The 24248-nt window shown below is 45.9% G+C and overlaps 1 protein-coding gene across 1 annotated transcript in view; it reads left to right on the top strand.

The window, feature by feature from the left end:
- Positions 1–24248, top strand: part of LOC127924235 (metabotropic glutamate receptor 5-like) — a gene marked incomplete at both ends in the record, with an annotated part of 71534 nt that overhangs the window by 11781 nt on the left and 35505 nt on the right. Inside the window, 3 exon segments of the mRNA XM_052508802.1 lie at positions 6943–7182; positions 14897–15092; positions 22103–22229. Of these exon segments, the coding sequence (XP_052364762.1) occupies positions 6943–7182; positions 14897–15092; positions 22103–22229 (563 nt within the window).

Raw genomic sequence — 24248 nt, forward strand, 5'->3', positions numbered from 1 at the left:
TCCTCTCTCTCTCTCCCTCTCTCTCCTCTCTCCTCCGCTTCTCTACTCTCCTCCTCTCCTCCTCTCTCCTCCTCTCTCCTCTTCTCCTCCGCTCCTCTCCTCTCCTCCTCTCTCCTCCTCTCTCCTCCTCTCTCCTCTTCTCCTCCTCTCCTCCTCTCTCCTCTCCCTTTCTCTCTCCTCCTCTCTCCTCTCTCTCCTCTCTCCTCCGCTTCTCTACTCTCCTCCTCTCCTCCCTCTCTCCTCCTCTCTCCTCTTCTCCTCCTCCTCTCCTCTCCTCTCCTCTCTCCTCCTCCTCTCCTCTCTCCTCTCCTTCTCTCCTTTCCTCCCTCTCTCCTCTCTCCTCTCTCCCTCCTCTCTCTCTCTCTCCCTCTCCTCCTCTCTCTCTCTCCTCTCCTCTCTCCTCCGCTTCCTCTCTCCTCTCTCCTCCTCTCTCTCCTCTCCTCCTCTCTCCTCTCTCCTCCTCTCTCCTCTTCTCTCCTCTCCTCTCCTCTCCTCTCTCCTCCTCCTCCTCCTCTCTCCTCTCTCCTCTTCTCTCCTCTCTCTCCTCTCTTCTCCTCCTCTCTTTTCTCCTCTTCCACCCAGGGAACAGAACAGAGGCCACCCACTCCTCCAGTTGTATAACTGATAGAGTACACAACCTCTGCTACTGGGTTACCTAAGGCTTCATACTGATAAAGATGGGAAGATACAGGGGAGAGACGTGTGTGTGTGTGTGTGTGTGTGTGTGTGTGTGTGTGTGTGTGTGTGTGTGTGTGTGTGTGTGTGTGTGTGTGTGTGTGTGTGTGTGTGTGTGTGTGTGTGTGTGTGTGTGTGTGTGTGTGTGTGTGTGTGTGTGTGTGTGTGTGTGTGTGTGTGTGTGTGTGTGTGTGTGTGTGTGTGTGTGTAACAAGATCTTATGGTATTATCAATTTTCTCCAAACGTCAAATTTCAAAGTTGCTCCAAACTAAAAACATAAAGTTTAGACTCTCATTCTGTGGTTGAGGTAAAATTAACGTTTGGGACAGGATTAACACATACATTTAGACTCTCATTCTGTGGTTGAGGTAAAGATTAACGTTTGGGACAGGATTAACACATACATTTAGACTCTCATTCTGTGGTTGAGGTAAAGATTAACGTTTGGGACAGGATTAACACATACATTTAGACTCTCATTCTGTGGTTGAGGTAAAAATTAACGTTTGGGACAGGATTAACACATACATTTAGACTCTCATTCTGTGGTTGAGGTAAAGATTAACGTTTGGGACAGGATTAACACAAAGTTTAGACTCTCATTCAGGAAGTAACATGTAATAACATGGCTATATACAGGAAGTACCAGTACCTAGTATATAGTTGAAGTCGGGAAGTTTACCAACACCTTAGCCAAATACTTTTAAACTCAGTTTTTCATCATTCCTGACATTTCATCCTATTAAAAAATTCCCTGTCTTAGGTCAGTTAGGATCACCATTTTATTTTAAGATGTGAAATGTGAGAATAATAGTAGATAATTATTTATTTCAGATTTTATTTATTTCATCACATTCCCAGTGGGTCAGAAGTTTAGATACACTCAATTAGTATTTGGTAGCACTGCCTTTAAATTGTTTAACTTGGGTCAAACGTTTCGGGCAGCCTTCCACAAGCTTCCCACAATAAGTTGGGTGAATTTTGGCCCATTCCTCCTGACAGAGCTGGTGTAACTGAGTCAGGTTTGTAGGCCTCCTTGCTCGCACACTTTTTCAGTTCTGCCCACAAATGTTCTATAGGATTGAGGTCAGGGCTTCGTGATGGTATCTCCAATACCTTGACTTTGTTGTCCTTAAGCCATTTTGCCACAGCTTTGGAAGTGTGCTTGGGGTCATTGTCCATTTGAAGACCAATTTGCGACCAAGCTTTAACTTCCTGACTGATGTCTTGAGATGTTGCTTCAATATATCCACCTAATTTTCCAGCCTCATGATGCCATCTATTTTGTGAAGTGCACCAGTCCCTCCTGCAGCAAAGCACCCCCACAACATGATGCTGCCACCCCCGTGTTTCATCAGACCAGAGGACATTTCTCCAAGAAGTACAATCTGTGTCCCCATGTGCAGTTGCAAACCGTAGTCTGGCTTTTTTATGGTGGTTTTGGAGCAGTGGCTTCTTCCTTGCTGAGCAGCCTTTCAGGTTATGATGATATAGGACTCGTTTTACTGGGGTTATAGATACTTTTGTACCTGTTTCCTCCAGCATCTTCACAAGGTCCTTTGCTGTTGTTCTGGGATTGATTTGCACTTTTCACACCAAAGTACGTTCATCTCTAGGAGACAGAACGCGTCTCCGTCCTGAGTGGTATGACGGCTGTGTGGTCCCATTGCGTTTATACTGCGTACTATTGTTTGTACAGATTAACGTGGCACCTTGAGGCGTTTGGAAATTGCTCCCAAGGATGAACCAGACTTGTGGAGGTCTACAATTTATTTTCTGATGTCTTGGCTGATTTCTTTTGATTTTCTCATGATGTCAAGCAAAGAGGCACTGAGTTAGAAGGTAAGCCTTGAAATAAATCCACAGGTTCACCTCCAATTGACTCAAATTATGTCAATTAGCCTATCAGAAGCTTCTAAAGCCATGCCATCATTTTCTGGAGTTGTCCAAGGTGTTTAAAGGCACAGTCAACTTAGTGTATGTAAACTTCTGACTTCAATTGTATGTGCAGGGGTACTAGGTAGTTTAGGTAGTTGAGGTAATGTGGACATGTAGGTAGAGGTAACGACTAGTCAATGTACTAGGGTACGGGGTAATGGTGGTAATATGTAGGTAGGTGTAAAAGTGACTAGGAAATCAGGATAGATAATAGACAGTAACAGCAGTGTTGGTAGTAGGGTAGGTAATATAATGTAGGTAGGGGTAAAGACTAGACAACAGGATAGATAATAGACAGTAAGAGCAGTGTTGGTAGTAGGGTAGGTAATATAATGTAGGTAGGGTAAAGACAACTAGACAGTGTTGGTAGTAGGATAGATAATAGACAGTAACAGCAGTGTTGGTAGTAGGGTAGGTAATATAATGTAGGTAGAGGTAAAGACTAGACAACAGGATAGATAATAGACAGTAACAGCAGTGTTGGTAGTAGGGTAGGTAATATAATGTAGGTAGGGGTAAAGACTAGACAACAGGATAGATAATAGACAGTAACAGCAGTGTTGGTAGTAGGGTAGGTAATATAATGTAGGTAGAGGTAAAGACTAGACAACAGGATAGATAATAGACAGTAACAGCAGTGTTGGTAGTAGGGTAGGTAATATAATGTAGGTAGGGGTAAAGACTAGACAACAGGATAGATAATAGACAGTAACAGCAGTGTTGGTAGTAGGGTAGGTAATATAATGTAGGTAGAGGTAAAGACTAGACAACAGGATAGATAATAGACAGTAACAGCAGTGTTGGTAGTAATATAATGTAGGTAGGGGTAAAGACTAGACAACAGGATAGATAATAGACAGTAACAGCAGTAATATAATGTTACTAGTAGCAGTGTTGGTAATAGGGTAGGTAATATAATGTAGGTAGGGGTAAAGACTAGACAACAGGATAGATAATAGACAGTAACAAGTGTTGGTAGTAGAGGTAATATAATGTAGGTAGGGGTAAAAAGACTAGACAACAGGATAGATAATAGACAGTAACAGCAGTGTTGGTAGTAGGGTAGGTAATATAATGTAGGTAGGAGTAAAGACTAGACAACAGGATAATGTGGACACTACCGGTCAAAACTTTAGAGCAGCTACTCATTCAAGGGTTTTTCTCTTAATTTTTAACATTTTCTAAAGTAAGGTAAAATAACCTAGTAGATGACCCTAGGAGGTTGAACCCTTGCATGGTGGCAAATCAAATCAAATGTATTTATATAGCCCTTCTTACATCAGCTGATATCTCAAAGTGCTGTACAAAAAACCCAGCCTAAAACCCCAAACATCAAGCAATGCAGGTGTAGAACCTAGTAGACGATCCCTAGCCCAGGAGGTTGGACCCTTGCATGGTGGTAAAGGAACGTAGTAGATGATCCCTAGCCCAGGAAGTTGGACCCTTGCATGGTGGTAAAGGAACGTAGTAGATGATCTCTAGCCCAGGAGGTTGGACCCTTGCATGGTGGTAAAAGGAACCCGATCCCAAGCCCAGGAAGTTGGACCCTTGCATGGTGGTAAAGGAACGTAGTAGATGATCCCTAGCCCAGGAGGTTGGACCCTTGCATGGTGGTAAAGGAACCTAGTAGATGTAGCCCAGGAGGTTGGACCCTTGCATGGTGGTAAACGTAGTAGATGATCCCTAGCCCAGGAGGTTGGACCCTTGCATGGTGGTAAAAGCCCAGGAGGTTGGACCCTTGCATGGTGGTAAAGGAACCTAGTAGATGATCCCTAGCCCAGGAGGTTGGACCCTTGTTGGAACCTAGTAGATGATCTTGCACCCTTGGTGGTAAAGGAACGTAGTAGATGATCCCTAGCCCAGGAAGTTGGACCCTTGCATGGTGGTAAAGGAACGTAGTAGATGATCCTAGCCCAGGAGGTTGGACCCTTGCATGGTGGTAAAGGATCCCTAGCCCAGGAAGTTGGACCCTTGCATGGTGGTAAAGGAACGTAGTAGATGATCCCTAGCCCAGGAGTTGGACCCTTGCATGGTGGTAAAGGAACGTAGTAGATGATCCCTAGCCCAGGAAGTTGGACCCTTGCATGGTGGTCCGTAGTAGAGATCCCAGCCCAGGAGTTGGACCCTTGCATGGTGGTAAAGGAAAGGATGATCCCTAGTAGGAGGTTGGACCCTTGATGGTGGTAAAGGATCCCTAGCCCAGGAAGTTGGACCCTTGCATGGTGGTAAAGGATCCTTAGTAGACGTAGCCCAGGAAGTTGGACCCTTGCATGGTGGTAAAGGAACCTAGTAGATGATCCCTAGCCCAGGAAGTTGGACCCTTGCATGGTGGTAAAGGAACCTAGTAGATGATCTCTAGCCCAGGAGGTTGGACCCTTGCATGGTGGTAAAGGAACGTAGTAGATGATCTCTAGCCCAGGAGGTTGGACCCTTGCATGGTGGTAAAGGAACGTAGTAGATGATCTCTAGCCCAGGAGGTTGGACCCTTGCATGGTGGTAAAGGAACGTAGTAGATGATCCCTAGCCCAGGAGGTTGGACCCTTGCATGGTGGTAAAGGAACCTAGTAGATGATCTCTAGCCCAGGAGGTTGGACCCTTGCATGGTGGTAAAGGAACCTAGTAGATGATCTCTAGCCCAGGAAGTTGGACCCTTGCATGGTGGTAAAGGAACCTAGTAGATGATCTCTAGCCCAGGAGGTTGGACCCTTGCATGGTGGTAAAGGATCCCTAGCCCAGGAGGTTGGACCCTTGCATGGTGGTAAAGGAACCTAGTAGATGATCTCTAGCCCAGGAGGTTGGACCCTTGCATGGTGGTAAAGGAACCTAGTAGACGATCCCTATCCCAGGAAGTTGGACCCTTGCATGGTGGTAAAGGAACCTAGTAGACGATCTCTAGCCCAGGAAGTTGGACCCTTGCATGGTGATACAGGGTCAAGAGGTGCCCTGCTAATTGACCACATGGTAGCACTGTAACAACTGATTGAACATTTAGTGAAAAACACTTCAAACGCCTCTCCTCTGGCATCAAATGACTGACCTGCACAAAATTGTATACTTGGCCTCTATGGACCAAGCTCTCACAAAGGATGTTTTATTTCCCAGGATTCTCAAACAATATGGCCGCTACTGATCAATACATTTTCATGTGGTCTGGCACAATAAATGCATAGAACTCCGACATGGCTATTTGTAACAAAACTTGGTACACATCTTCCAAACACTGTCAAGACTTAACACATCTGGACACATTCAGATCGACCACACGGTGGCGCTACAACGGGCACATGTTTATATACAGTATCGTGATCTGTTTGATCAGGGATATGTGTCTAGCTAACCTGTATAGTACAGTTTGGTTTAGACGTGTGTTGGACAGGAACAATCGTTAACGCAAACTCATAGGCTCATAGCGGCCATAGTGTTTCTGCTAGAGTCTTGGAAGGATGTTAGATGCTATAGACCTGGTGCTGGTCGGTCCAGCGGTTCTGTAGAATAATGCATTTAAAAGAAGTCAACGTCATTGAAAAAAGATCCAAAATAAATCAGAATATTATATTGATCAGTTTGATTTTGAGTTCTGATATTTGGCAAGCGTGGTCAACAATGGTTCCATTTTTTTCTGATGGTGGCGTTGTTGCTTGCAGCTGTATTTTCGACGGTGTTATACTGTATACAACAAGTGAATGTGATCGTACTGGTCATACGGTCCACACTGTTCTATTATTACTCTCTTAGCAACAAGACATATACCCTCTCTCTCTCTCTCTCTCTCCTCTCTCTCTCCACCCCGTCTTTCTCTCTCCCCCTCCCCTCCCCTCCCCTCTCCTCTCTCCCTCTCTCTCTCTCTCCTCTCTCTCTCCACCCCGTCTTTCTCTCTCCCCCTCCCCTCCCCCTCCCCTCCCTCTCCCTCTCTCTCTCTCCCTCTCTCTCTACCCCGTCTTTCTCTCTCCCCCTCCCCTCTCCCCTCTCCCTCTCTCTCTACTCCCGTCTTTCTCTCTCCCCCACCCCTCTCTCTCTCTCTCTCTCCTCCTCCCTCTCTCTCCACCCCGTCTTTCTCTCTCTCCCTACCCTCCCCTCCCTCTCCCACCCCACCCCTCTCCCCTCCCTCTCCCACCCCACCCCTCTCCCCCTCCCTCCCCTCTCCCTCTATCTCCCTCCCCTCTCCCCTCTCTCTCCCCCTCTCTCTCCCTTCCCCTCTCCCCTCTCTCTCCCCCTCCCTTCCCCTCTCCCTTCCCTCTCTCTCTCCCACCCCACCCCTCTCCCCCTCCCTCCCCTCTCCCTCTCTCTCTCCCTCCCCTCTCCCCTCTCTCTCCATCTCCCTCCTCCAGTGATGGCTGGGCTGACCGGTATGATGTGACAGATGGATATCAGCAAGAGGCTGCGGGGGGAATAACTATAAAGCTGAAGTCAGCCTACATCCCCTGGTTCGACGACTACTACTTGGCTCTGCAACCAGATGACAACACCAGGAACCCCTGGTTCACTGAGTTCTGGCAGCACCGGTTCCAATGTAGACTAAAGGGACACGCACAGGAGAACACCAAGTACAACCGTACCTGCAATAGTGAGTAGGCTACACAGGCAGGTGTGCTGAAACTGGTTTGGCTCTAGTTGTGTGTAGATGTGCTGAAACTGAAACTGGTTTGACTCTAGTTGCGTGTAGATGTGCTGAAACTGAACCTGGTTTGACTCGAGTTGTGTATAGATGTGCTGAAACTGGTTTAACTCTAGTTGTGTGTAGATGTGCTGAAACTGGTTTGACTCTAGTTGTGTGTAGATGTGCCGAAACTGGTTTGACTCTAGTTGTGTGTAGATGTGCTGAAACTGGTTTGACTCTAGTTGTGTGTAGATGTGATGAAACTGGTTTGACTCTAGTTGTGTGTAGATGTGCTGAAACTGGTTTGACTCTAGTTGTGTGTAGATGTGCTGAAACTGAAACTGGTTTGACTCTAGTTGTGTATAGATGTGCTGAAACTGAACCTGGTTTGACTCTAGTTGTGTAGATGTGCTGAAACTGGTTTGACTCTAGTTGTGTGTAGATGTGCTGAAACTGAAACTGGTTTGACTCTAGTTGTGTATAGATGTGCTGAAACTGGTTTGACTCTAGTTGTGTGTAGATGCTGAAACTGAAACTGGTTTGACTCTAGTTGTGTGTAGATGTGCTGAAACTGGTTTGACTCTAGTTGTGTGTAGATGTGATGAAACTGGTTTGACTCTAGTTGTGTGTAGATGTGCTGAAACTGGTTTGACTCTAGTTGTGTGTAGATGTGCTGAAACTGAAACTGGTTTGACTCTAGTTGTGTATAGATGTGCTGAAACTGAACCTGGTTTGACTCTAGTTGTGTAGATGTGCTGAAACTGGTTTGACTCTAGTTGTGTGTAGATGTGCTGAAACTGGTTTGACTCTAGTTGTGTGTAGATGTGATGAAACTGGTTTGACTCTAGTTGTGTGTAGATGTGCTGAAACTGGTTTGACTCTAGTTGTGTGTAGATGTGCTGAAACTGGTTTGACTCTAGTTGTGTGTAGATGTGCTGAAACTGAAACTGGTTTGACTCTAGTTGTGTGTAGATGTGCTGAAACTGGAAACTGGCTTGACTCTAGTTGTGTGTAGATGTGCTGAAACTGAACCTGGTTTGACTCTAGTTGTGTGTAGATGTGCTGAAACTGGTTTGACTCTAGTTGTGTATAGATGTGCTGAAACTGAGACTGTTTTGACTCTAGTTGTGTGTAGATGTGCTGAAACTGAAACTGGCTGGTTTGACTCTAGTTGTGTGTAGATGTGCTGAAACTGAACCTGGTTTGACTCTAGTTGTGTAGATGTGCTGAAACTGGTTTGACTCTAGTTGCGTGTAGATGTGCTGAAACTGGTTTGACTCTAGTTGTGTGTAGATGTGCTGAAACTGGTTTGACTCTAGTTGTGTGTAGATGTGATGAAACTGGTTTGACTCTAGTTGTGTGTAGATGTGCTGAAACTGGTTTGACTCTAGTTGTGTATAGATGTGCTGAAACTGAGACTGTTTTGACTCTAGTTGTGTGTAGATAAACTGAAACTGGCTTGACTCTAGTTGTGTGTAGATGTGCTGAAACTGAACCTGGTTTGACTCTAGTTGTGTAGATGTGCTGAAACTGGTTTGACTCTAGTTGTGTGTAGATGTGCTGAAACTGGTTTGACTCTAGTTGTGTGTAGATGTGCTGAAACTGGTTTGACTCTAGTTGTGTGTAGATGTGATGAAACTGGTTTGACTCTAGTTGTGTGTAGATGTGCTGAAACTGGTTTGACTCTAGTTGTGTGTAGATGTGCTGAAACTGGTTTGACTCTAGTTGTGTGTAGATGTGATGAAACTGGTTTGACTCTAGTTGTGTGTAGATGTGCTGAAACTGGTTTGACTCTAGTTGTGTGTAGATGTGATGAAACTGGTTTGACTCTAGTTGTGTGTAGATGTGCTGAAACTGGTTTAACTCTAGTTGTGTGTAGATGTGATGAAACTGGTTTGACTCTAGTTGTGTGTAGATGTGCTGAAACTGGTTTGACTCTAGTTGTGTGTAGATGTGCTGAAACTGGTTTGACTCTAGTTGTGTGTAGATGTGATGAAACTGGTTTGACTCTAGTTGTGTGTAGATGTGCTGAAACTGGTTTGACTCTAGTTGTGTGTAGATGTGATGAAAGTTTGCCTGTACTGTACCCCGTTCCCTCTGCAGGTAGAGAGTTTCTCTCCGGTGCAGTATGCCCAGGACACTAAGATGGGTTTTGTCATGAAACTGGTTTGACTCAATGGCTTATGGACTGAAACTGGTTTGACACTATGCAGCAGACAGTCTGAAACTGGTTTACCTAGTTGTGGTAGACCTGTCTGAAACTGGTTTGACTCTAGTTGTGTGTACATGCCTGAAACTGTTTGACTCTGTTGTTGATGTGCTTTCTGGTTTACTCTAGGGTCTGTGTAGATGTGATGAAACACCTCTCTCTGTTCTGTCCTGGTTACCAGGGTCTGTGTTAACACCTCTCTCTGTTCTGTGCCTGGTTACCAGGGTCTGATGTTGTGGTTAACACCTCTAGTTCTGTTCTGTCCTGGTTACCAGGGTCTGTGTTGTGTTAACTCTCTGTCTGTTGTGATCCTGGTTTACCAGGGTCTGTGTGTAACACCTCTCTCTGTTCTGTCCTGGTTTGACTCAGGGTCTGTGTTGTGTTAACACTGGTTTGCCTCTAGTTCTGTTCTGTCCTGGTTGACCTGGTTGGTCTGATGTGATAACACCTCTCTCTGTTCTGTCCTGTTGCCCAGGACACTAAGAGGGTCTGTGTTCAATGGCTTATGGACACCTCTATGCAGCTGTCTGCCCAGGATACCAAGTGGGTTACCAGGGTCTGTAGTGTGTACATGCCTTTCTCTGTTCTGTCCTGGTTACCAGGGTCTGTGTTAACACCTCTCTCTGTTCTGTCCTGGTTACCAGGGTCTGTGTTAACACCTCTCTCTGTTGTGTCCTGGTTACCAGGGTCTGTGTTGTGTTAACACCTCTCTCTGTTCTGTTCAGGGTCTGATTAACACCTCTCTCTGGGTCCTGTACCAGGGTCTGTGTTAACACCTCTCTCTGTGTTAACACCTCTATCTGTTCTGTCCTGGTTACCAGGGTCTGTGTTGTGTTAACACCTCTCTCTGTTCTGTCCTGATTACCAGGGTCTGTTGTGTTAACACCTCTCTCTGTTCTGTCCTGGTTACCAGGGTCTGTGTTGTGTTAACACCTCTCTCTGTTCTGTCCTGGTTACCAGGGTCTGTGTTAACACCTCTCTCTGTTCTGTCCTGGTTACCAGGGTCTGTGTTAACACCTCTCTCTGTTCTGTCCTGGTTACCAGGGTCTGTGTTAACACCTCTCTCTGTTCTGTCCTGGTTACCAGGGTCTGTGTTAACACCTCTCTCTGTTGTGTCCTGGTTACCAGGGTCTGTGTTAACACCTCTCTCTGTTGTGTCCTGGTTACCAGGGTCTGTGTTAACACCTCTCTCTGTTCTGTCCTGGTTACCAGGGTCTGTGTTAACACCTCTATCTGTTGTGTCCTGGTTACCAGGGTCTGTGTTAACACCTCTCTCTGTTGTGTCCTGGTTACCAGGGTCTGTGTTAACACCTCTCTCTGTTCTGTCCTGGTTACCAGGGTCTGTGTTAACACCTCCTCTGTTCTGTCCTGTTTACCAGGGTCTGTGTTAACACCCCTCTCTGTTCTGTCCTGGTTACCAGGGTCTGTGTTAACACCTCTCTCTGTTGTGTCCTGGTTACCAGGGTCTGTGTTAACACCTCTCTCTGTTCTGTCCTGGTTACCAGGGTCTGTGTTAACACCTCTATCTGTTGTGTCCTGGTTACCAGGGTCTGTGTTAACACCTCTCTCTGTTCTGTCCTGGTTACCAGGGTCTGTGTTGTGTTAACACCTCTCTCTGTTCTGTCCTGGTTAAAAGGGTCTGTGTAAACACCTCTCTCTGTCCTGGTTACCAGGGTCTGTGTTAACACCTCTCTCTGTTCTGTCCTGGTTTCCAGGGTCTGTGTTAACACCTCTCTGTTCTGTCCTGGTTACCAGGGTCTGTGTTAACACCTCTCTCTGTTCTGTCCTGGTTACCAGGGTCTGTGTTAACACCTCTCTCTGTTCTGTCCTGGTTACCAGGGTCTGTGTTAACACCTCTCTCTGTTGTGTCCTGGTTACCAGGGTCTGTGTTAACACCTCTCTCTGTTCTGTCCTGGTTACCAGGGTCTGTGTTAACACCTCTCTCTGTTCTGTCCTGGTTACCAGGGTCTGTGTTAACACCTCTATCTGTTCTGTCCTGGTTACCAGGGTCTGTGTTAACACCTCTCTCTGTTCTGTCCTGGTTACCAGGGTCTGTGTTAACACCTCTCTCTGTTCTGTCCTGGTTACCAGGGTCTGTGTTAACTCTCTCTCTGTTCTGTCCTGGTTACCAGGGTCTGTGTTAACAACCTCTCTCTGTTCTGTCCTGGTTACCAGGGTCTGTGTTAACACCTCTCTCTGTTCTGTCCTGGTTACCAGGGTCTGTGTTAACACCTCTCTCTGTTCTGTCCTGGTTACCAGGGTCTGTGTTAACACCTCCCTCTGTTCTGTCCTGGTTACCAGGGTCTGTGTTAACACCTCTCTCTGTTCTGTCCTGGTTACCAGGGTCTGTGTTAACACCTCTCTCTGTTGTGTCCTGGTTACCAGGGTCTGTGTTAACACCTCTCTCTGTTCTGTCCTGGTTACCAGGGTCTGTGTTGTGTTAACACCTCTCTCTGTTCTGTCCTGGTTAAAAGGGTCTGTGTAAACACCTCTCTCTGTCCTGGTTACCAGGGTCTGTGTTAACACCTCTCTCTGTTCTGTCCTGGTTTCCAGGGTCTGTGTTAACACCTCTCTCTGTTCTGTCCTGGTTAAAAGGGTCTGTGTTAACACCTCTCTCTGTTCTGTCCTGGTTACCAGGGTATGTGTTAACACCTCTCTCTGTTGTGTCCTGGTTACCAGGGTCTGTGTTAACACCTCTCTCTGTTGTGTCCTGGTTACCAGGGTCTGTGTTGTGTTAACACCTCTCTCTGTTCTGTCCTGGTTACCAGGGTCTGTGTTAACACCTATCTCTGTTCTGTCCTGGTTACCAGGGTCTGTGTTGTGTTAACACCTCTCTCTGTTCTGTCCTGGTTACCAGGGTCTGTGTTAACACCTCTCTCTGTTCTGTCCTGGTTACCAGGGTCTGTGGTAACACCTCTCTCTGTTCTGTCCTGATTACCAGGGTCTGTGTTGTGTTAACACCTCTCTCTGTTCTGTCCTGGTTACCAGGGTCTGTGTTAACACCTCTCTCTGTTCTGTCCTGGTTACCAGGGTCTGTGTTAACACCTCTCTCTGTTCTGTCCTGATTACCAGGGTCTGTGTTGTGTTAACACCTCTCTCTGTTCTGTCCTGGTTACCAGGGTCTGTGTTAACACCTCTCTCTGTTCTGTCCTGGTTACCAGGGTCTGTGTTGTGTTAACACCTCTCTCTGTTCTGTCCTGGTTAAAAGGGTCTGTGTAAACACCTCTCTCTGTCCTGGTTACCAGGGTCTGTGTTAACACCTCTCTCTGTTCTGTCCTGGTTTCCAGGGTCTGTGTTAACACCTCTCTCTGTTCTGTCCTGGTTAAAAGGGTCTGTGTTAACACCTCTCTCTGTTCTGTCCTGGTTTCCAGTGTCTGTGTTGTGTTAACACCTCTCTCTGTTCTGTCCTGGTTACCAGGGTCTGTGTTGTGTTAACACCTCTATCTGTTCTGTCCTGGTTACCAGGGTCTGTGTTAACACCTCTCTCTGTTCTGTCCTGGTTACCTGGGTCTGTGGTAACACCTCTCTCTGTTCTGTCCTGATTACCAGGGTCTGTGTTGTGTTAACACCTCTCTCTGTTGTGTCCTGGTTACCAGGGTCTGTGTTGTGTTAACACCTCTCTGTTCTGTCCTGGTTACCAGGGTCTGTGTTAACACCTCTCTCTGTTCTGTCCTAGTTACCAGGGTCTGTGTTAACACCTCTCTCTGTTCTGTCCTGGTTACCAGGGTCTGTGTTGTGTTAACACCTCTCTCTGTTCTGTCCTGGTTAAAAGGGTCTGTGTAAACACCTCTCTCTGTCCTGGTTACCAGGGTCTGTGTTAACACCTCTCTCTGTTCTGTCCTGGTTTCCAGGGTCTGTGTTAACACCTCTCTCTGTTCTGTCCTGGTTAAAAGGGTCTGTGTTAACACCTCTCTCTGTTCTGTCCTGGTTACCTAGGTCTGTGGTAACACCTCTCTCTGTTCTGTCCTGATTACCAGGGTCTGTGTTGTGTTAACACCTCTCTCTGTTCTGTCCTGGTTACCAGGGTCTGTGTTAACACCTCTCTCTGTTCTGTCCTGGTTACCAGGGTCTGTGTTGTGTTAACACCTCTCTCTGTTCTGTCCTGGTTAAAAGGGTCTGTGTAAACACCTCTCTCTGTCCTGGTTACCAGGGTCTGTGTTAACACCTCTCTCTGTTCTGTCCTGGTTTCCAGGGTCTGTGTTAACACCTCTCTCTGTTCTGTCCTGGTTAAAAGGGTCTGTGTTAACACCTCTCTCTGTTCTGTCCTGGTTTCCAGGGTCTGTGTTGTGTTAACACCTCTCTCTGTTCTGTCCTGGTTACCAGGGTCTGTGTTGTGTTAACACCTCTATCTGTTCTGTCCTGGTTACCAGGGTCTGTGTTAACACCTCTCTCTGTTCTGTCCTGGTTATCTGGGTCTGTGGTAACACCTCTCTCTGTTCTGTCCTGATTACCAGGGTCTGTGTTGTGTTAACACCTCTCTCTGTTGTGTCCTGGTTACCAGGGTCTGTGTTAACACCTCTCTCTGTTCTGTCCTGATTACCAGGGTCTGTGTTGTGTTAACACCTCTCTCTGTTCTGTCCTAGTTACCAGGGTCTGTGTTAACACCTCTCTCTGTTCTGTCCTGGTTACCAGGGTCTGTGTTGTGTTAACACCTCTCTCTGTTCTGTCCTGGTTAAAAGGGTCTGTGTAAACACCTCTCTCTGTCCTGGTTACCAGGGTCTGTGTTAACACCTCTCTCTGTTCTGTCCTGGTTACCAGGGTCTGTGTTAACACCTCTCTCTGTTCTGTCCTGGTTACCAGGGTCTGTGTTGTGTTAACACCTCTCTCTGTTCTGTCCTGGTTACCAGGGTCTGTGTTAACACCTCTCTCTGTTCTGTCCTGGTTACCAGGGTCTGTGTTAACACCTCTCTCTGTTCTGTCCTGGTTTCCAGGGTCTGTGTTAACACCTCTCCCTGTTCTGTCCTGTTTACCAGGGTCTGTGTTAACACCTCTCTCTGTTCTGTCCTGGTTACCAGGGTCTGTGTTAACACCTCTCTCTGTTCTGTCATGGTTACCAGGGTCTTTGTGTTAACACCTCTATCTGTTCTGTCCTGGTTAGCTGCTGGAGTTCTGATGTTAACTTCACTGGAGTCTCTGGAGTTCATTTGACCTGGGAGACTCAGTGTGTCTGTGTGTGTGTGTGTGTGTGTGTGTGTCCTGTGTTGTGTGTGGTGTGTGTGTGTGAGTGTGTGTGTGAGTGGTTGCATGAGTGTGTGTGCGTGAGTGTGTTTTTGTGTGTGTGTGTGTGTGTGTGTCTGGACAGACTCTTCTGTTTGACCAGCTGAGACATTTTTTTAGGGTCTGTGTTAACACCTCTCTCTGTTCTGTCCTGGAAAGAAAGAAAGAAAGGTCTGTGTTAACAGGGGTTTTATTGGAAGTGCTGTTTTGATGATCTAGGATTGTTATTATTGACCCTTGTGGAATGTGTGTGTTTTAGGTATGAGATCATGAACTTTAAGCGTCTGGGCGGTGGCGGTGATGGTGGCGGTGGCGGTGGGGAGCAGTACAGTTATATCCATGTGGGGAGCTGGGACCAGGGAGGACTGAGGATGGACGACGAAGAGATGTGGGCTAACGCCTCCACCATTATACAGTCTGTCTGCTCTGAACCCTGCCAGAAGGCACAGATCAAGGTAGGTACACACACAACACACACACACACACACACACACACACACACACACACAACCCTTGGCACATCTTGATTGTTCTTTGGCTCTGAAGTTATGGGTGTCTGTGATCCAGAACATTAAATCCCCACCAGGTCTACAGACCTTCCTGTTTCCGAAGCACAACATTCAGTGTCATCAGACTGTGATAGGCAGCCTCTTGCAAGTCCGATCTGCGATGGATTTTAATATTAAAGTATTTTTCGGCTGCCAACACGTAATCCATCATGTGCTCCGTGCTCTAAAAAACAAACCGTCATGTGCTCCATGGTCTAAAGAACAATCTGTCATGTGCTCCGTGGTCTAAAGAACAATCCATCATGTGCTCCGTGGTCTAAAGAACAATATGTCATGTGCTCCGTGGTCTAAAAAACAAACCATCATGTGCTCCATGGTCTAAAGAACAATCTGTCATGTGCTCCGTGGTCTAAAGAACAATCTGTCATGTGCTCCGTGGTCTAAAGAACAATCTGTCATGTGCTCCGTGGTCTAAAGAACAATCTGTCATGTGCTCCGTGGTCTAAAGAACAATCTGTCATGTGCTCCGTGGTCTAAAGAACAATCCGTCATGTGCTCCGTGGTCTAAAGAACAATCTGTCATGTGCTCCGTGGTCTAAAAAACAATCTGTCATGTGCTCCGTGGTCTAAAAAACAAACCATCATGTGCTCCATGGTCTAAAGAACAATCTGTCATGTGCTCCATGGTCTAAAGAACAATCCTTCATGTGCTCCGTGGTCTAAAGAACAATATGTCATGTGCTCCGTGGTCTAAAGAACAATCCTTCATGTGCTCCGCGCTCTAAAAAACAATCATTCATGTGCTCTAAAAAACAATCATTCATGTGCTCCGTGCTCTAAAAAACAAACCCTCTTCTGACTAGGCTGTAAAGAGAATGTCGGGCAGACTGCTCTGATTGGATAGAGAGAAGTTCGGGCAGACTGCTCTGATTGGATAGAGAGAAGGTCGGGCCGACTGCTCTGATTGGATAGAGAGAAGGTGGATTTCTCCGTTCACTTGTTTCAACCGATCACTTCTCCCTTCGCATGTTTGGGTCTGTCTGACCGTTCAGAGTTCTGCTGCCTCCTGATCGCCTGCTACTATGACGAATCACATGGATATTAGCTAGCGAGCCGAGCGAAGGGAAAAGGGAAGTCTGATGCGCTTTCTGATTGAGTCACAGCAAATGTGTCTGCTAACTACAAGAGTAGACCTGGGATACACACAGAGTTGACCTGGGATACACACAGAGTTGACCTGGGATACACACAGAGTAGACCTGGGATACACACAGAGTAGACCTGGGATACACACAGAGTAGACCTGGGATACACACAGAGTTGACCTGGGATACACACAGAGTAGACCTGGGATACACACAGAGTAGACCTGGGATACACACAGAGTAGACCTGGGATACACACAGAGTAGACCTAGAATACACACAGAGTAGACCTAGAATACACACAGACACACAGAGTAGACGTAGAATACACACAGAGTAGACCTAGAATACACACAGAGTAGACCCGGGATATACACAGAGTAGACCCAGAATACACACAGAGTAGACCTGGGATACACACAGAGTAGACCTAGAATACACACAGAGTAGACCTAGAATACACACAGAGTAGACCTAGAATACACACAGACACACAGAGTAGACCTAGAATACACACAGAGTAGACACACAGAGTAGACCTAGAATACACACAGAGTAGACCTGGGATATACACAGAGTAGACCCAGAATACACACAGAGTAGACCTGGGATACACACAGAGTAGACCTAGAATACACACAGAGTAGACCTAGAATACACACAGAGTAGACCTAGAATACACACAGAGTAGACCTAGAATACACACAGAGTAGACCTAGAATACACACAGACACACAGAGTAGACCTAGAATACACACAGAGTAGACCTAGAATACACACAGAGTAGACCTGGGATACACACAGAGTAGACCTGGGATACACACAGAGTAGACCTGGGATACACACAGAGTAGACCTGGGATACACACAGAGTAGACCAAGAATACACACAGAGTAGACCAAGAATACACACAGAATAGACCTAGAATACACACAAAGTAGACCTGGGATACACACAGAGTAGGCCTGGAATACACACAGAGTAGACCTAGAATACACACAGAGTAGACCTGGGATACACACAAAGTAGACCTGGGATACACACAGAGTAGGCCTGGAATACACACAGAGTAGACCTAGAATACACACAGAGTAGACCTAGCATACACACAGAGTAGACCTAGCATACACACAGAGTAGACCTAGAATACACACAGAGTAGACCTAGAATACACACAAAGTAGACCTGGGATACACACAGAGTAGGCCTGGAATACACACAGAGTAGACCTAGAATACACACAGAGTAGACCTAGAATACACACAGAGTAGACCTAGAATACACAGAGTAGACCTGGGATACACACAGAGTAGACCTGGGATACACTGTAGACCTGGGATACACACAGAGTAGACCTGGGATACACACAGAGTAGACCTGGGATACACACAGAGTTGACCTGGGATACACACAGAGTTGACCTGGGATACACACAGAGTAGACCTGGGATACACACAGAGTAGACCTAGAATACACACAGAGTAGACCTAGAATACACACAGAGTAGACCTAGAATACACACAGAGTAGACCTAGAATACACACAGACACACAGAGTAGACCTAGAATACACACAGAGTAGACACACAGAGTAGACCTAGAATACACACAGAGTAGACCTGGGATATACACAGAGTAGACCCAGAATACACACAGAGTAGACCTGGGATACACACAGAGTAGACCTAGAATACACACAGAGTAGACCTAGAATACACACAGAGTAGACCTAGAATACACACAGAGTAGACCTAGAATACACACAGACACACAGAGTAGACCTAGAATACACACAGACACACAGAGTAGACCTAGAATACACACAGACACACAGAGTAGACCTAGAATACACACAGAGTAGACACACAGAGTAGACCTAGAATACACACAGAGTAGACCTGGGATACACACAGACACACAGAGTAGACCTAGAATACACACAGAGTAGACCTAGAATACACACAGAGTAGACCTAGAATACACACAGAGTAGACCTAGAATACACACAGACACACAGAGTAGACCTAGAATACACACAGAGTAGACCTAGCATACACACAGAGTAGACCTAGCATACACACAGAGTAGACCTAGAATACACACAGAGTAGACCTAGAATACACACAAAGTAGACCTGGGATACACACAGAGTAGGCCTGGAATACACACAGAGTAGACCTAGAATACACACAGAGTAGACCTGGGATACACACAAAGTAGACCTGGGATACACACAGAGTAGGCCTGGAATACACACAGAGTAGACCTAGAATACACACAGAGTAGACCTAGCATACACACAGAGTAGACCTAGCATACACACAGAGTAGACCTAGCATACACACAGAGTAGACCTAGAATACACACAGACACACAGAGTAGACCTAGAATACACACAGACACACAGAGTAGACCTAGAATACACACAGACACACAGAGTAGACCTAGAATACACACAGAGTAGACACACAGAGTAGACCTAGAATACACACAGAGTAGACCTGGGATACACACAGACACACAGAGTAGACCTAGAATACACACAGAGTAGACCTGGGATACACACAGAGTAGACCTGGGATACACACAGAGTAGACCTGGGATACACACAGAGTAGACCTGGGATACACACAGAGTAGACCAAGAATACACACAGAGTAGACCTAGAATACACACAAAGTAGACCTGGGATACACACAGAGTAGGCCTGGAATACACACAGAGTAGACCTAGAATACACACAGAGTAGACCTAGAATACACACAGAGTAGACCTAGAATACACACAGAGTAGACCTGGGATACACACAAAGTAGACCTGGGATACACACAGAGTAGGCCTGGAATACACACAGAGTAGACCTAGAATACACACAGAGTAGACCTAGCATACACACAGAGTAGACCTAGCATACACACAGAGTAGACCTAGAATACACACAGAGTAGACCTGGGATACACACAGACACACAGAGTAGACCTAGAATACACACAGAGTAGACCTGGGATACACACAGAGTAGACCTGGGATACACACAGAGTAGACCTGGGATACACACAGAGTAGACCTGGAATACACACAGAGTAGACCTAGAATACACACAGAGTAGACCTAGAATACACACAGAGTAGACCTAGAATACACAGAGTAGACCTGGGATACACACAGAGTAGACCTGGGATACACACAGAGTAGACCTGGGATACACACAGAGTAGACCTGGGATACACACAGAGTAGACCTGGGATACACACAGAGTTGACCTGGGATACACACAGAGTTGACCTGGGATACACACAGAGTAGACCTGGGATACACACAGAGTAGACCTAGAATACACACAGAGTAGACCTAGAATACACACAGAGTAGACCTAGAATACACACAGAGTAGACCTAGAATACACACAGACACACAGAGTAGACCTAGAATACACACAGAGTAGACACACAGAGTAGACCTAGAATACACACAGAGTAGACCTGGGATATACACAGAGTAGACCCAGAATACACACAGAGTAGACCTGGGATACACACAGAGTAGACCTGGGATACACACAGAGTAGACCTAGAATACACACAGAGTAGACCTAGAATACACACAGAGTAGACCTAGAATACACACAGACACACAGAGTAGACCTAGAATACACACAGACACACAGAGTAGACCTAGAATACACACAGACACACAGAGTAGACCTAGAATACACACAGAGTAGACACACAGAGTAGACCTAGAATACACACAGAGTAGACCTGGGATACACACAGACACACAGAGTAGACCTAGAATACACACAGAGTAGACCTAGAATACACACAGAGTAGACCTAGAATACACACAGAGTAGACCTAGAATACACACAGAGTAGACCTAGAATACACACAGACACACAGAGTAGACCTAGAATACACACAGAGTAGACCTAGCATACACACAGAGTAGACCTAGCATACACACAGAGTAGACCTAGAATACACACAGAGTAGACCTAGAATACACACAAAGTAGACCTGGGATACACACAGAGTAGGCCTGGAATACACACAGAGTAGACCTAGAATACACACAGAGTAGACCTGGGATACACACAAAGTAGACCTGGGATACACACAGAGTAGGCCTGGAATACACACAGAGTAGACCTAGAATACACACAGAGTAGACCTAGCATACACACAGAGTAGACCTAGCATACACACAGAGTAGACCTAGAATACACACAGACACACAGAGTAGACCTAGAATACACACAGACACACAGAGTAGACCTAGAATACACACAGAGTAGACACACAGAGTAGACCTAGAATACACACAGAGTAGACCTGGGATACACACAGACACACAGAGTAGACCTAGAATACACACAGAGTAGACCTGGGATACACACAGAGTAGACCTGGGATACACACAGAGTAGACCTGGGATACACACAGAGTAGACCTGGGATACACACAGAGTAGACCAAGAATACACACAGAGTAGACCTAGAATACACACAAAGTAGACCTGGGATACACACAGAGTAGGCCTGGAATACACACAGAGTAGACCTAGAATACACACAGAGTAGACCTAGAATACACACAGAGTAGACCTAGAATACACACAGAGTAGACCTGGGATACACACAAAGTAGACCTGGGATACACACAGAGTAGGCCTGGAATACACACAGAGTAGACCTAGAATACACACAGAGTAGACCTAGCATACACACAGAGTAGACCTAGCATACACACAGAGTAGACCTAGAATTCACACAGAGTAGACCTAGAATACACACAAAGTAGACCTGGGATACACACAGAGTAGGCCTGGAATACACACAGAGTAGACCTAGAATACACACAGAGTAGACCTGGGATACACACAAAGTAGACCTGGGATACACACAGAGTAGGCCTGGAATACACACAGAGTAGACCTAGAATACACACAGAGTAGACCTAGCATACACACAGAGTAGACCTAGCATACACACAGAGTAGACCTAGCATACACACAGAGTAGACCTAGCATACACACAGAGTAGACCTAGCATACACACAGAGTAGACCTGGGATACACACTGAGTAGACCTGGGATACACACAGAGTAGACTTGGGATACACACAGAGTAGACTTGGGATACACACAGAGTAGACCTGGGATACACACAGAGTAGACTTGGGATACACACAGAGTAGACCTGGGATACACACAGAGTAGACCTAGAATACACACAGAGTAGACCTGGGATACACACTGAGTAGACTTGGGATACACACAGAGTAGACCTAGAATACACACAGACACACAGAGTAGACCTAGAATACACACAGAGTAGACCTGGGATACACACAGAGTAGACCTAGAATACACACAGAGTAGACTTGGGATACACACAGAGTAGACCTGGGATACACACAGAGTAGACCTGGGATACACACAGAGTAGACCTGGGATACACACAGAGTAGACCTGGGATACACACAGAGTAGACCTGGGATACACACAGAGTAGACCTGGGATACACACAGAGTAGACCTGGGATACACACAGAGTAGACCTAGAATACACACAGAGTAGACTTGGGATACACACTAGAAGCTTCTGGTAACACAGAACTACAGCTCTGTCAAGGTCTTCAAAACAAACCTAACATGCGTTAAGTTAGGACATGTCGCTGGATTCTAATCCACTCGGACAGTTCTCTATTTTTTTTATGTATTTTTCCACACATTTTTTCATCTCTCCTCTCTCCCTGTCCCCAGGTAATCTGTAACACCCTGACTCATCTCTCCTCTCTACCTGTCCCCAGGTGATCCGTAAAGGTGAGGTCAGCTGCTGCTGGACCTGTACTCCCTGTAAAGACAATGAGTTTGTGTTTGATGAGTACACCTGCCGTGCCTGTGACCTAGGGGCCTGGCCTACCGACGACTTGACAGGTACACAAACACCCCCCCCACACACACACACAGGTACGAACACACACATGTCTGGGTGGCGGTGGTGTGGAGCAGTACAGTTATATCCATGTGGGGAGCTGGGACCAGGGAGGACTGAGGATGGACGACGAAGAGATGTGGGCTAACCCCTCCACCATTATACAGTCTGTCTGCTCTGAACCCTGCCAGAAGGCACAGATCAAGGTACACACACACACACACACACACACACACACACACACACACACACACACACACACACACACACACACACACACACACACACACACACACACACACACACACACACACACACACCTGCCGAGCCTGTGACCATACTGACGACATGACATGTAAGGCATCCAATCAAACAGCAGAACGGTCTAGTTTAAAGGTCCAATGCAAATGTTTTTATCTCAATATCAAAACAAATATTGGTAATGATGAAGTACCTTACTGTGATTGTTTTACATGAAAATGACCAAAAACAGCTCGGACTGTCTGTGAGTGTTCTGAGTGGGGACCGGAAAACTGAGAACAAACTATTATTGGCTGAGAGGTTTGGAGCTCTCTTTCTTATTGGTCTGTTAACTAATCACCAGGCAGGCCAAAACTCCATCCTACCAAAACAGGTTTCAGACAGTCTTTTCAAACCGCTCTTACACTTAAAGGGCATCATCATTGTTTTCACAATTCCACAGTATAAATCCATCCTCATTGTGTGGGAACTGGCCACTGGGTCTCTATTAAAGGAGACTTTTCTTTTGTTTACATCAAAATCTCGCATGTTATCGTGATAGAAGTCAGGCACAGGAGAATCAAACTTGGTATAATGGAGTAGTTTAATACCTTAAAACAAAAAACTCCATAACCAAAGTACGTAGTAAAATAAATGTGGGAACAAGAACCCGTCACGCACCAATCCATAAAACACGAGGGTAACAATAAACAAATCTCTGACAAGGACATGAGGGGAAACAGAGGGTTAAATACACAACAGGTAATGAATGGGATTGAAACCAGGTGTGTGGGAAGACAAGACAAAACCAATAGAAAATGAAAAATGGATCAATGATGGCTAGAAGACCGGTGACGTCGACCGCCGAGCACCGCACGAACAAGGAGAGGCAACGACTTCGGTAGAAGTCATGACAGTTATAGAAGGGTCCAGATAATATTCTTTTATGATTTCATGTTTTAGCGATTTAAAAAAAATTACATTTAAAAAAAACTTTTAACCATTTTTTTTCTCCTCAATTGTTGTGGTATCCAATTGGTAGTTACAGTCTTGTCTCATCGCTGCAACTCCCATACGGACTCGGGAGAGGCGAAGGTCGAGAGCCGTGAGTCCTCTGTCGTGGAAATGTCCTTTATTACCAAATCATGAGAGAACAAACCACACACAAGTCAGAGTTATCATAAAGTTAATATTTAATTATATGATCTTCACCATAGCCCTGTGACTCTCAGATCAATCTATAATTGAATTCACTGAGAGTGCTTACAAAACAGTTCTTAGTATCATTTATAGCCAAGACACACCTCTCAACTCACATGACGAATAACAGATCTACAGGAACATTACACAAAGAAAGATTTTACTTGAGAGAGGAGTATCCCATAGCCAGACGGCATTAGCTACAAATTATCGTTCAGTTTGGTCTCCTACACGAAGTTCTTATCTTGTTCTTGGTACCACTTAGGACCAAAACATTACCTCATCCAATGGCATATATCAATTGTCAATTCTAGACACTCCCATCTCAAATACAACCTCTCCTGCACAAGATCACAGAGGAGTGACTGGCACACAGACATTGTGGAGCCACCTAACTGGTTCCACATTAATCACGCTGTCCCTTCACATGGTTTAGGAATAGTTACAGACACATTCACAGATTAGACAAACCTGACCTCTCCCCTCTCTGGGACCCAAGTAACTGAGCCCAGAGAAGGGATAACTGCAAACTGCCAACAGTATAGTCCAAATGAAGACATTCTAATGACAATAAATAAGAT

The sequence above is a fragment of the Oncorhynchus keta genome, unplaced genomic scaffold (assembly GCF_023373465.1).
Source record: "Oncorhynchus keta strain PuntledgeMale-10-30-2019 unplaced genomic scaffold, Oket_V2 Un_contig_3874_pilon_pilon, whole genome shotgun sequence".
Taxonomy (NCBI): domain Eukaryota; kingdom Metazoa; phylum Chordata; class Actinopteri; order Salmoniformes; family Salmonidae; genus Oncorhynchus; species Oncorhynchus keta.